The sequence below is a fragment of the Mandrillus leucophaeus genome, unplaced genomic scaffold, assembly GCF_000951045.1.
Source record: "Mandrillus leucophaeus isolate KB7577 unplaced genomic scaffold, Mleu.le_1.0 Scaffold118, whole genome shotgun sequence".
Taxonomy (NCBI): Eukaryota; Metazoa; Chordata; class Mammalia; order Primates; family Cercopithecidae; genus Mandrillus; species Mandrillus leucophaeus.
Genome location: NW_012100098.1, coordinates 434,564 through 449,453, shown reverse-complemented (window position 1 = coordinate 449,453; position 14,890 = coordinate 434,564). Strand labels below are relative to the sequence as shown.

At 41.6% G+C, this 14,890-nt stretch overlaps 1 protein-coding gene across 1 annotated transcript in view; it reads left to right on the top strand.

Annotated features, from left to right (window-relative positions):
* EIF4B (eukaryotic translation initiation factor 4B) overlaps window positions 1–14,890 on the top strand; it is a 49,758-nt gene that overhangs the window by 22,535 nt on the left and 12,333 nt on the right. Inside the window, exons 3-8 of the mRNA XM_011964988.1 lie at window positions 1,013–1,221; window positions 2,158–2,271; window positions 4,067–4,121; window positions 4,753–4,887; window positions 9,965–10,102; window positions 10,202–10,432. Coding sequence (XP_011820378.1) covers window positions 1,013–1,221; window positions 2,158–2,271; window positions 4,067–4,121; window positions 4,753–4,887; window positions 9,965–10,102; window positions 10,202–10,432 — 882 coding nt within the window. The remainder of the gene's footprint in view (window positions 1–1,012; window positions 1,222–2,157; window positions 2,272–4,066; window positions 4,122–4,752; window positions 4,888–9,964; window positions 10,103–10,201; window positions 10,433–14,890) is intronic.

Sequence of the window (14,890 nt, the reverse complement as noted above, 5' to 3'; positions counted from 1 at the left end):
TTGGCCAGGCTGGTCTTGAACTCCTGACCTCATGATCCACCTGCCTCAGCCTCCCGAAGTGCTGGGATTATAGGCATGAGCCACCGCACCCAGCCAAAACAGGAAATTTTATATAGGTCGTACTTCCCATAAGTGTTGGTATCTGAAGTACAAATTCATGGACAGTTCTGTAGGGAAAGATTGTTGTTGTTGTATTTTTTGTTTGTTTTCAGACGGAGTCTCTGTCGCCCACACTGTAGTGCAGTGGCGCAGTCTCTTGGCTCACCGCAACCTCCGCCTCCCGGTTCAAGCCATTTTCCTGTCTCAGCCTCCCAAGTAGCTGGGATTACCGGCACGCGCCACCATGCCTGGCTAATTTTTGTATTTTTAGTAGAGACAGGGTTTCACCATATTGGTCAGGCTGGTCTTAAACTCCTGACGTCAGATCCACCCACCTTGGCCTCCCAAAGTGCTGGGATTACAGGCGTGAGCCACCGAGCTGGGCCTATTGTTTTTAAGGGAGGATAGACCATGCAGAAAAATACTCACTTCAGCCTCACCACTAGGAGTACGAGAGTTGTCAGTAGTCATTAAAAACACCTAGAGTAAGAGGGACCCAGGTTTGAATCCTAGCTTTACCATCTGTGACCTTGGGCAAATTACTGTGTGAAATCTGAGTTTGCTTTTCTGTAGAATGGGGGACAACCTCATAGGACTGTTAGATAAGATGGGATATAATTAATATAAAGTAGCTGGCACACAGTAATATTCCATGAACAGTTGTATTTATGGAATAATTCCATACATTTATGGAATAGTATTTCTTTGCTACATAAGGATTGAGGTGTCATAATTAATCTCAGAAGCATCTTCTTTTTGTAAAGTGCCCTTATTAGTGAACCCCCACTTTTTTTTTTTTGTCTGTTTCCTTGTATAGCATGTGTAATATTTGGCAGTTAACATGGGTCCTCTTGTTCTATGACAGTAGTGAGAGACGTTTCTTCTAATTCTTGTATTCATTCCTCTATCCTAGTTTCAACAACGTGGCACAGTAATGACGACGATGTGTACAGGGCGCCTCCAATTGACCGTTCCATCCTTCCCACTGCTCCACGGGCTGCTCGGGAACCCAATATCGACCGGAGCCGTCTTCCCAAATCGCCACCCTACACTGCTTTTCTAGGGAACCTACCCTATGATGTGACAGAAGAGTCAATTAAGGAATTCTTTAGAGGATTAAATGTAAGTGTAAAAGTTGTAATAATTAACTAGATATTGAGGATAGTGTCTAAAAAAGACTAGTTGTGGAATCGGCAGTTGCTCTTAAACAACTAAAAATACAATTTAAGGCTGGGCATGGTGGCTCACACCTGTAATCCCTGCATTTTGGGAGTCAGAGGTGGGTGGATCATTTGAGGTCAGGAGTTCGAGTCCAGCCTGGCTAATGTTGTGTTCTTCTACTAAGAATACAGAAATTAGCTGGGCATGGTGGCACACGTCTGTAATCCCAGCTACTCGGGAGGCTGAGGTAGGAGAATTGCTTGAACCTGAGAGGGAAAGGTTGCAGTGAGCTGACATTGCGCCACTGTACTCCAGCCTGGGTGACAGAATAAGACTCTGTCTCAAAAAAAAAAAGAAATATAATTTAGTGGTTTTTTTTTTTTTTTTGGAGATGGAGTTTCGCTCTTGTTGCCCAGGCTGGAGTGCAACGGTGCAATCTCAGCTCACTGCAACCTCCATCTCCCAGGTTCAAGCAATTCTGCCTCAGCCTCCCAAGTAGCTGGGATAACAGGCATGTGCCACCATGCCCAGCTAATTTTTTATATTTAGTAGAGATGGGGTTTCACCATGTTGGTCAGGCTGCTCTTGAACTCCTGACCTCAGATGATCCACCTGCTTCGGCCTCCCACAGTGCTGGGACTACAGGCATGAGCCTCTGCACCTGGCCTGAATTCATACTTCTTTTAAGGGTTAAATTCATATAGTTCAAAATTCAGAAGGTATAATAGGGCATTTAGTAAAGTTTCTACTATCCCTCTGCATCAGTTTTCCTCCTGAGACAACCATGTTCTTGTGTATTCATAAAAATTCATGCACATACAGTAATGCTTTCGTACTCCTCTCAAAAAATGGCAAATGAAGAACGTTGGGAAACTTTGTTGTTTCTTATTCCTTCAGATCAGTGCAGTGCGTTTACGTGAACCCAGCAATCCAGAGAGGTTGAAAGGTTTTGGTTATGCTGAATTTGAGGACCTGGATTCCCTGCTCAGTGCCCTGAGTCTCAATGAAGAGGTAAAGAAAATAAGAGTGGGGATATGAGGGGTGTAAGTTCACAAATCTCGTGTTTATTTATCAAACTGATATTTTTTAGGTTGAGTGAGTGGCTCACTTCTAAGATTCCCATATCTACAAATAAAGGCCTGCATTATTTAACAGTATATCACTTAACATTCAACATTTAGCAAGTCACACTTCAGCAAATTCAGTAGGCCCCAATAATTTAGAGAGGTACTTAGGTGGAAAATTTTGGAAGAAACGCGCCACACACCATGTCTCTAAAAAAGTCTCACATTGGTTTACCCATAGTGTTGCCTCAACTCCTATGACTTTTTCAGAGTAATCTGACCTGATAAAGGCAAATAGAAAAATCAAATTTGTTTAGTATTGAAAGGCATATCTCATTTTCAGGGAAGTGTTGTAATGGTATTTTTTGTTCATTTAAGAGGATTTGGAAACATTTCCTACAAAGGAATATATTATAGGAGACAGACAAATATCCAATCCTTCTGCTTGTCAACACTGCCTACAAAATATTTTCCTGTCCCAGAACTTGAGAGGCTTATATCTCAGAAGAAAAAAGACTTTTTTCCTCCTTTAACTCCAAAAACACCTTATTGTTTATTGATAAGGCAATTTCTAGTGCCATTTGTGCCATAATTCGTGCCATAAGTCCTAATTTGCCCTATGACATGATTGAAATCAACACCTCTTAGAAATAGTTTTGCTGCCTCATAATTACCATCATCATAATCTGTCATCAGTGTGAAATAGAGATAAAAATTAATGTACTTAGTTAAATTTAAATGCATATGAAGGTCTAATGTTGTTCCAGAGTTACTCTTATTGGATTATTTTTAGATTTTATTAACTTTAGTGGTCTCTAACCTTACTCAGTCTGGATAAGAAAAAGAATACCATGCAGTTGTTAACTATTTGATGCTTACTAGATGAACTATTACTTAATATATTGTTGTGGTGCATATTTAAGAGTTACTTTGTTACTACAGATTTCATTATAGTGGTGTGTAATATAGTTTTGGGTATTTTTAACTAAAAATCATTGTTATCCTTCTTCAACTGTAGATTCTACTATGAAATGAGGAAAAATCAGCAGTAGAATTAATTGGGTTCAAAGTATGTAAATAATGATGTGGGAAAGGGAAGTCAGAGGGTATCTCTGGAAGAACTGATTTATCCAAAGGTAATACTGAGTGAAAGAACCTAAGATTGTAGACAAAGCATGCTTTATGCAATTTTGCAGGTGTATAGTACTAGTAGGGGCTCTATAAATGTGTTGGGTGTTTTTATTTTTAGGAGACAGGGTCTCGCTATATTGCCTAGGCTGGACTTGAACTCCTGGGCTTAAGTGATCCTCCCGCTTCAGCCTCCCAAATAGCTGAGACTGTAGGTACATGCCACTGCACCTGGCTTCTATAAATTTTGATAAATAATTGCTGTGGCACCAAATATGCCTTTTATTCAGCTAGTTATGTGAGGATTGTTTTTAATTTACTACACTTGACAAATTACCTTGGATCGTTAAAAAGTTAATTCTGTTCTGTGAAATTAAGCTTTGTAAAAGTAGTATGATAATTGACCTAATATTCAAAGCCAGCTTAAATTTGTTGAATTTTTAAGTCTTTATAAAGGACTCTTTAGCCCACAGATTGGAGTGTTAGCTAGATTACAGTGTTCTCCTTTATCTTCCTTCCCCTAGTGCTTCTGCTATGCCCAGACGTTCAAGGTCACTCAAGGGATTTGTGCATAATGGGGCAAAAGGTTGGTTAATATGGTCCTATGCTCTCAGTCTCTAGGTAACAGGAGAATTCGAGTGGACGTTGCTGATCAAGCACAGGATAAAGGTAAGGAAACTGGTAGAGATTTCTGACTGGTAATGGTCCTAGGATGACAACAAACCATCCTTTCCCAGAAAATTTTAATGGGGTAGTGGTGGGCCTGCCTGAATCTACAGTAACAGTTTTCAATCAGTTTTGCCCCACAGGGGATTTCTGGCAATGTTTTAAGACAGTGTAGGTTGTCACAATTGGAGGGAGTGCTGCTGACATAAGTAGAATCCAGGGGTTAATTCTGTAGGGGATAGGACAGTCCCTATCAACAAAGAATTATGCAGCCCAAAATGCATGTCAAGATTGAGAAGCCTGATTGATCTAGATGAACATTAAATAGATGGTAAATAGATTATCTGCCTAACAGCACAGTGGTCACAAAGGGGACCTAATTTGTGTATGTTTCACGGACTCCTGGCCTATGCAGAATTTGAGATAGCTAAGCATTAAATCAATAGGAAAAAATGGGAGGAAAAGAACCACTTGGGTTGAATTGGAGCATGTACTTATGGGGCCTGAGGTAACTGGGATGACAGTGTGATGTGAAAGTGAAAAATAGGGTCAAGTGGGGTTTTTCTATGTGTGAGAAACATCGGGCAAAGTTTTTATGAGCTAACTTACGGTTTTTGTTTTAATGTATCTGTAGACAGGGATGATCGTTCTTTTGGCCGTGATAGAAATCGGGATTCTGACAAAACAGATACAGACTGGAGGGCTCGTCCTGCTACAGACAGCTTTGATGACTACCCACCTAGAAGAGGTGATGATAGCTTTGGAGACAGTAAGTGTTTTTATGAAGTTAGTTTCTTCTGTGCTTTGGGAGGCTATTTAGTAATAGGCCAAATGTGTTACAGATGATCACATTAACAGATAGAGGGGGGAAAGCAGATTAAGAAAAATTTTGGATAATATCTGAAAGAATTGATAGATGCAGAAAGCAAATTTGACAAATTAATAATTTTATTTAGAAACTTAACCAAAGAAAGAGACAGACATTTCTCTTTTTTTGGAGACAATTGTTTATAAAGAAACCCAACCTGGGCATGGTGTCTCACATCTATAATCCCAACACTTTGGGAGGTCAAGGCAGGTGGATTGCTTGAGGCCAGGAGTTTGAGAGCAGCCTGGGTGACAAAACCCTATCTACCAAAAAAAAAAAAAAAAAAACACAGCTGACGTGGTAGTGCGCACCTGCAGTCCTAGCTATTCAGCAAGCTGAGGCAAGAGGACTCCTTGAGCCCAGGAGGTCTAGACTGGGTGACAGAGCGAGACCCTGTCTCCAAAAAAAAAAAAAAACCCAACACATTCTACAAAGTGAGCTATTTGAAATCAGAAAGAGACAGAGTCTTGCTCTGTCGCCCAGGCTGGAGTGCAGTGGCGTGACCTTGGCTCACTACAACCTCCACCTCCTGGGTTCAAGCATTTCTCCTGCCTCAGCCTCCCAAGTAGCTGGAACCACAGGCGTGCACCACCACACCCAGCTAATTTTTGTATTTTTAGTAGAGATGGGGGTTTCACGATGTTGACCAGGATGGTCTCGATCTCTTGACCTCATAATCTGCCTGCCTTGGCCTCCCAAAGTGCTGGCATTACAGACGTGAGCCACTGTGCCCAGCCGATCAGTTGCATTACTATATGCTTGTAGCAAACAATTAAAATACATCTTTTTTTTTTTTTTTACCCGAGACGGAGTTTCGCTCTTGTTGCCCAGGCTGGAGTGCAATGGCATGATCTCAGGTCACCGCAACCTCCGCCTTCTAGGTTCAAGTGATTCTTCTGCCTCAGCCTCCCGAGTAGCTGGGATTACAGGCATGTGCCGCCACGCCTGGCTAAATTTGTATTTTTAGTGGAGATGGGGTTTCTCCATGTTGGTCAGGCTGGTCTCGGACTCCTGACCTCAGGTGATCCTCCTGCCTCAGCCTCCCAAAGTGCTAGGATTACAGGCATGAGCCACCACGCCTGGCCTAAAATGTAAGTTTTTAAAATAAAAATATTGATTCACTTTAAAAATACTCAAGATATAGCAGTGAACAAGGATATAGCAGTGTAATTTTTTTCTAATAAAAATTGATTCACTTAAATGCTCAAGATACAGCAGTGAACAAAAACAAGAAAATCCTGTCTTTATTGGGCATATGTTGTTATAGCGGAGGGAAGAGAGTGTGTGAATAATTAAATAGTTGGGGTGCGGAAAGATACGGGAGTGGGAAATATCATGGGGTAGGAGTAGAGATTAATTATATACATCACTTTAACAAAAACCTTTATTGGGAAAATTATGCAACTTTATTAAAATACACAAAAATAGACGACACTAATTATTTTTAAAATGGAAAGAAGCTACTAGCTAGTAAAAATAAATTAGTGTTTTGTCTGTAAACAAATACTTAATAGCATAACAACAGGGATAAAATTCAAAACCTGTTACATTAAGGGGAAAAAAATTGTGTATAAATTTGAAAACAATACCATGTAGTATTAATGCATAAGTTGTAAAAAATATAAAGCTGTGCATGGTAATTTTAACCACCCTTGTGATTGTTGGTGGGGGTAGGGAAAATTCTGTTGTTACATCTGTAACATATTTCTTTTAAACAAAAAACTGAAACATGGCAAAATATGACATTCACTAAACCTAAGTAATAGGTTCATAAGTTTGTTATAATGGCTTCTTTACTTTTCTATATGTTTGAAATAGTTTAAGTAAAAATAGAAAAACTTAAATTTAAAAGCTCTTTGTTTTGTTTTTTTGAGACAGAGTCTCGCTCTGTTGCCCGGACTGGAGTGCAGTGGGCCTGCCAGGTTCAGGGTGTTCCTTGTGCCTCAGCCTCCTGAGTAGCTGGGATTACAGATGCATGCCACCACACCTGGCTAATTTTTGTATTTTTAAGTAGAGATGGGGTTTCACCATGTTGGCCAGGCTGGTCTGTAACTCCTTACCTCAGATGATCTGCCCACCTTGACCTCCCAAAATGCTGGGATTACAGGTGTGAGCTAGCGCTCCCAGCCACAAGCATTTTAATTTTGTGAGGTACCTTTTGAGCTTTGTACTAAATATAATTGAGGAAGCAATAAGAGATGTAATTCCTATTAGAGGAGAGTCTTTAACCATTTAAGATGTGGAAGGAAGAAGAATGGGTCATAGGTCTGAAAGAAGGGTAAATCAGCAAGTTTATATCTGACTTCTTACATGACTTTGACACAACAAAGCCTTGGGGAGAACTACCTGAGGTGATTAACTTCAGCATTTATGCAAGAGATTCTATTGTTAACAGGAAGAAATGGCTCTTGAAAGAAAAAGCAGACAATCAGACCAAGGGTCCTGTTTTGAGTCCAGGGGCATGACTTTTCTCACCTGAAACCTTGAATTTAGAGCAAGCAGGATGGATAACGAGTGAGTGTGCTGTTGTTATCCAAAGCTGCCCCAAAGTCAACTTAGTTAACCTGAATTAAAGATGCAGAGACTCCTATCCCAAGCATTAGGCCAAAAACAGAACCTTGAGGGGTGTTGGGGGGTATTACACTAAGTATTCCTGTGAAGTGTCAGTAATAGCATGTGCTGCTTTTCTCCAATGTGGATCTGTGCTTTCTCAATAAATGCAAGCTTATCATAATTTCAGTATTATCCAAATAAAATCAAGTGTAAATCGCATCTGCAGAAATTAAACCACATTTCAAAATAAACACAGGGCTGATTTTCTTGTGTCCGTTTTAGATCATTTCTATAATCATTTTACTAACATTAGCATGTTCTTTAATATATAAAGTTTATAATACTGGGAAATGTTATGTCTGGTCAGTAAAAAGTATGTGGTTTCCAAAATGAAATCATTATTTATATTTAAAAGACAGTAGCCACAAGAAAAAGATCCCTGGCCTGGCACCGTGGCTCACGCCTGTAATCCCAGCACTTTGGGAGGCCGAGGTGGGCGGATCATGAAGTCAGGAGATCGAGACCATCCTGGCTAACACGGTGAAACCCGTCTCTACTAAAAATACAAAAAAAAAAATTAGCCGGGCGTGGTGCCGGGTGTTTGTAACCCCAGCTACTCGGGAGGCTGAGGCAGGAGAATCACTTGGACCCGGGAGGCAGAGGTTGCATTGAGCCCATGATTGTGCGACTGCACTCCAGCCTGGGCAACAGAGGGAGACTCCGTCTCAAAAAAAAAAAAAAGAAAAAGATCCCTGTTTGGCCCCCGTATGTAAATTAATCAGCCTTATAAAATATTTGTAGGTTTTTTTAGTTAGTTAATTTATATTTAGAAATTCAGATTTTTTTTTTTAACATAAAAATCTGGGCTGCCAGCTTCTCTCAGAAAATTGGAAGATCCTAGCAACAGTCAACTGGAGCTAAATAGCAGCTATCCCTTTTACAGACAACTTAATGCTACCCAGTTTGCTATCTGAGTTACTACATTTCTTTATACAGATTTCTAGTATTTAGGTTCCTCTGATACTGAAATGCACATGTGTGTGTAAAATATAGTTTATAACAAACATCGCAACGAATGTCTTTGTACATGTATCTTTATCACACATCCAGTTATTTCCTCAGGATGAATTTCAAGAAATTAAATTGTTAGCCAAGAAGGGTATACATGACTTCAAAGCTTTTCATGCGTAGTTCTAATACAACTTTCAGTATTTATACTAATTTATTGATTTACTTATTTATTTTGAGAAGAAATCTCACTCTGTTGCCCAGGCTGGAGTGCCTTTGGCACAATCTTGGATCAATGCAACCTCTGCCTCCCTGGCTCAAGTGATCCTTCCACCTCGTCCTCCCAAGTAGCTGGGACCACAGGCCTGCACCACCATGCCCGGCTGATTTTTTGTATTTTTGATAGAGTTGTGGTTTCGCCACGTTGCCCAGGCTGGTCTCAAACCCCTGAGCTCGGACGATCCTCCAGCCTCAGCCTCCCAAAGTGTATTTGTACTGTTTAAAATTATGATCAGCAGTGCAGAAATTGATTAAAGCTCCTAAACTTCAATAGAAAATTATGTCCTGTTAGTCATATGTTGCATATATTGTTTCTCATTTTGTTTGCCTCTTAAATAAAGTAGTCTTTGTGGCTGGTTGTTGTGGCTCAGGCCTGTAATCCCAGCACTTTGGGAGGCCAAGGCTGGAGGATTGCTTAAGCCCAGCAGTCCAAGACCAGCCTGGGCAGCATAGAGAGACTCTCTCAAAAAAAAAAAAAAAAATTTTTTTTTTTTTGAGACGTAGTCTTACTCTGTCGCCAGGCTGGAGTGCAGTGGTGTGATCTCAGCGCAGCCTCCGCCTCCCGTGTTCACACATTCTCCTGTCTCAGCCTCCCAAGTAGCCGGGACTACAGGTGTGCATCACCACGCCCAGCTAATTTTTGTATTTTTAGTAGAAACGGGGTTTCACCATGTTGGCCAGGATGGTCTCAATCTCTTGACCTCGTGATCCGCCCACCTTAGCCTCCCAAAGTGCTGGGATTACAGGTGTGAGCCACCACGCCTGGCTAAAAAAATTTTTTTAATTAAAAAATAGGTGGTCTTTGGGATCACACATGGAAGATTCCAACTGTGTTGTTTTAGTGTCTTGTGCTTACTTTGATTTTTTTGTTTGTTTGTTTTGTTTTTTGTTTTTGCATATAAACCTTTTCTCCTTCTGGAAATTCATTATAGAATATTTAGGGATTTTTTTTATTTCCAACCCACCCTTCCCAGATTATTAGCTGAGCAACATTTATTTCACCTGAGAAACTTTTTGAGGAAATCAGATAGAAAATTTAAATAAACACAAATTCTTCCAAACTGGTCTGATAGCTTACCGTGTTTCTATTAATGGTGTCAGAGAAAAGGGGATGGTGTTACTTGTCTCTTTTCTCTAGAGTATCGAGATCGTTACGATTCAGACCGGTATCGGGATGGGTATCGGGATGGGTATCGGGATGGCCCACGCCGGGATATGGATCGATATGGTGGCCGGGATCGCTATGATGACCGAGGCAGCAGAGACTATGATAGAGGTAATTGTAAAATGTTTATGTTGAATTGTTCTTTCAGTAACTTTTTTGCTTCTTTTTCTCTCTCTGCTATGATGATTATAATTTGGGATATGTTTACAGGCTATGATTCCCGGATAGGCAGTGGCAGAAGAGCATTTGGCAGTGGGTATCGCAGGGATGATGACTACAGAGGAGGCGGGGACCGCTATGAAGACCGATACGACAGACGGGATGATCGGTCGTGGAGCTCCAGAGATGATTACTCTCGGGATGATTATAGGCGCGATGACAGAGGTAATAGTTTTCTTTTTACTTACATGGAGCAGAAACTGGGAAAACTACAGAAAATTTGTGATTGTGTTACAAACCACTGAGTTGGGCACAGATATAATTTGCACATTGTACAGGAAGCAGCAAAGCATAGTAGAAAGAGCATTGGCTGGCCAGGCACAGTGGCTTACGCCTGTAATCCCAGCACTTTGGGAGGCCGACGCGGGCGCATCACGAGGTCAGGAGATAGAGAGCATCCTGGCTAATGGTGAAACCCCGTCTCTACTAAAAATAGAAAAAGTTAGCCAGGGGCAGGCGCTTGTAGTCCCAGCTACTCGGGAGGCTGAGGCAGGAGAATGGCGTGAACCCGGGAGGCGGAGCTTGCAGTGAGCGGAGATCGCGCCACTGCACTCCAGCCTGGATGACAGAGTGAGACTCTGTCTCAAAAAAAAAAAAAAAAAAAAGCATTGGCTAAGGATGACATCAGTGGAAATACAGCAGTCGAATTCCTTTCATCTCATATGCCTTCACAGATAGATTTTTTCAGTTAAAATTTATTGAATAAACAGTAGAAATGGAAAAAAAAAATTGCCAGATACTGTTATGTTGTGATCTCAGTAAATTACACTTAAAGCAGATAGTTTTAGCTACATTTTTCAAGTGAGGGAAATGAAACTCAGATTAAATGTAGTCCTGTAGCGCATCATTGGTACTGTGGGGTTGAAAACTAAGCATTAAGGGTAGGTGCAGTGACTCACACTTGTAATCTCAGCGTTTTGGGAGGCCAAGATGGGCAGATCATTTGAGGTCAAGAGTTCGAGAACAGCCTGGCCAACATGGTGAAACCCCGTTTCTACTAAAAATACAAAAATTAGGTGGCTGGAGCGGCACACACCTATCATCCCAGCTACTCGGGAGGCTGAGGCAGGAGAATTGCTTGAGCCCAGAGGCGGAGGTTGCAGTGAGCTGAGATTGCACCACTGCACTCCAGCCTGGACGATAGAGTGAGACTGTCTCCAAAAAAAAGCATTGCTGATTTCAGTACCATTATACCATAATAATTGATGTTCATTAATTATAAAGGTGAGATTTTGGTACACCTATTCTAAAACCATGCCCTAATACTATAAGATATAAAATGCAAACTGTTACAAATCTAACCTGTTAGAAAATACTAATAAATGGCCACCATTTGTGTTCTAACTTCAGTAATGTCATATAAAAGGTTATGGCATGTGTCCCAGAATTTTTTCTTTTTTTTTTTTTTTTTTGAGACAGAGTCTCGCTCTGTTTGTTGCCAGGCTGGAGTGCAGTGGCATGATCTCAGCTCACTGCAACCTCTGCCTCCTAGGTTCAACCAATTCTCTTGCCTCAGCCCCCCGAGTAGCTGGGACTACAGGCGCACGGAGTTTCACCGTCACTAGTAGAGATGGGGTTTCACCATGTTGGCCAGGATGGTCTCGATCTCTTGACCTCGTGATCCGCCTGCCTTGGCCTCCCCAAAGTGCTGGGATTACAGGTGTGCGCCACTGCGCCTTGCCAAAAAAACTACATTCTTAAAAGCTATTTCCTCAAGCAAGAAGCCTAAAAATAATAACTAACATTTATTAACTACTCTGTTCCATCTGTGAGCTGAGTGCTTGTACAAGTATTGTTTAACTCTGACTTCTGTGTGGTATAGGTAAAATTACAAGTTAGAAAAGTGGAGGCTCAGATGTGAGCTTCATGTTCTCCTTGACTTCTGACCTTTTCCTGTCTCACACTGTCCCTTACCTCCCCACCAAAAGCTGCATACCTGATTTTTTTTCTTTTTCTCTTCTTGCTCTTACCCCCAATTCCCTCTAAGATCTGCTGTCTTGTCTCCAGTCGCTGCTGCTACCTTTGTTGAAGCCTCATTGCTGCACCCACATTACTGGCCATTGCCTCCTAACAGAGTTCCCTTCCTTGCTCCGTTCTTCACACTGGCCCCAGTTGTCAGTTGTCTTTCTGGCATAAGATCTAATTACCCTATTCTTCTCTGTTTAGACCTTTCTAGTTTCCCCAGGACCTGGAAGATAGCCCTTTCTCTATACCTCTGACATACACGGGCCTTCACTGTTTGCCCACCATTTACTTTTTTTTTTTCTTCTTGAGACAGGATCTCATTCTGTTGCCTAGGCTAAAAGTGCAGTGACATAATCATGGCTAACTGTAGCCTCAGCCTTCTGAGCTCAAGTGATCCTCCTACCTTATCCTCCCCAGTAACTGGGACTATAGGTGCATGCCATATGCCTGGCTAATTTTGATATTTCTTATAGAGATGGGATTTCTCCATGTTGCCAAGGCTGGTTTTAAACTTCCAAATTCAAGTGATCCACTTGCCCTCGGTCTCCCAAAGTGCTGGGGTTACAGGCATGAGCCACTGTGCCCGGCTCTATTATTTTATTAATATCTTAAATATCTGAAGTGAGCTACTTTTTCTGAGCCCCCATTTTATCTTATAAAAGTGACAGGGCTATAATACAGATGGAAAATACGTCTAGGAACATATATAAACTGTCGACTTTAAGCCCTCATAGAAAATTTAGATCTTGTTAAACAGTACCCTCTATCTACAGGTACTATGTACATACGTAGTAAAAGTATAAAGTCAAGTGTGGGCATGATAAAGTCACCATCTAGTGGTTATTTAGAGGACAGAGTGCAGCTGGTCATGTCATCAGGAGGTTTTACCTCTTCGTTAAGGTTACATTACTTAAGTCAGGTGATTGTATAGATAGACTTTCTTTGTATCTTTGGTATATCCAAAATATTTAGGACAAACAATGATTTTTAGTAATTTAACTTCCTTGAAACACTTAGGTTTCTCTTTAAAGTATTCTGACAACTTGAATCAAGGAAGAAATCAGGCTGCCTTAAGAGTTTATTTGTTCAATGTTACATGCTTTGCCCCATGAACCACCTGCCAAATTTATATTATACACAGAGACAAAGGTATAAGATTTAGAGTCTTCCTGGCTGGGCGTGGTGGCTCACACCTGTAACAGCACTTTGGGAAGCCGAGGCAAGCGGATCACTTGAGGTCAGGAGTTCAAGACCAGCCTGGCCAACTTGGTGAAACCCCATCTCTACTAAACGTACAAAATTTAGCTGGGCATGGTGCCACGTGCCTGTACTCCCAGCTACTCTGGTGGCTGACGCAGGGAAATCAGGGAGGCAGAGGTTGCAGTGAGTTGAGATCACACCCCTGCGCTCCAGCCTGGGTGACAGAGCGAGACTGTCTCAAAAAAAAAATAAAAGAACTAGAGTCTTCCGTATCATATTGTATTAGTTCTTAACACACAGATTTCAGAGCAAGATACTTTCATCCAGTAGTTTAATGATGGTCAAAACTTTTTCCCATATAAAAGAAATCTTAATAGATTATTAATTTATCACTTTTTTTTTTTTTTTTTTTTTTTTTTTTTTTTTTTTTTGGTGGAGAACGGGATCTCGCTATATTACCCAGGCAGGTCTCGAACTCCTGGGCTCAAGCTATCCTCCCGCCTCTGCCTCCCTGAGAGCTGGGATTACAGGTGTGAGCCACCGCGCCTGGCTTTCGCTTTGTTTTTTTTTTGTTTTTTTTGTGTGTGTGGAGAACGAGATCTCACTATATTACCCAGGCAGGTCTCGAACTCCTGGGCTCAAGCTATCCTCCCGCTTCTGCCTCCCTGAGAGCTGGGATTACAGGCGTGAGCCACCGCGCCTGGCTTTCGCTTTTTTTTTTTTTTTTTTTTTTAATTTATCACTTTAATGTTTACCATTTTTAGTCTTTCCTGTGGTCTTGAACTACATCATGGATGTGGTACAAGAGTAATTGAAGTTGATTGGTTTTTTGTTTGTTTGTTTTGTTTTTTGAGATGGAGTTTGGCTTTTGTCGCCCATTCTAGAGTACAGTGGCACCAATCTCGGCTCACTGCAACCTCCGGCTCCTGGGTTCAGGCGATTCTCTTGCCTCAGCCTCCCAAGTAGCTGGGATTACAGGCATGTGCCACCACTCCCGGCTAATTTTGTATTTTTAGTAGAGACTGGGTTTCTCCGTATTGGTCAGGCTGGTTTCGAACTCCCAACCTCAGGTGATCTGCCCGCCTCGGCCTCCCAAAGTGCTGGGTTTACAGGCGTGAGCCATCACACCCAGCCAGAACTTGGTTATTTATGCCACCTATTTTTATTTTTTTTTATTTATTTATTTTAGGCAGAGTTTTGCTTTTGTTGCCCAGCCTGGAGGGCTGGAGTGCAGGGGTGCGATCTTAGTTCACCACAAACTCTGCCTCCCAGGTTCAAGTGATTCTCCTGCCTCAGCCTCCTGAGTTGCTGGGATTACAGGCACGCGCCACCATGCCAGGCTAATTTTTTATTTTTAGTAGAGATGGGGTTTCTCCATGTTGGTCAGGTTGGTCTCGAACTCCCGACCCTAGGTGATCTGTCCGCCTCAGCCTCCCAAAGTGTCGGGATTACAGGTGTGAGCCACCACACCCCGCCTAAGCTACCTTTTTTTTTTTTTTTTTTTTTTACTGTTGA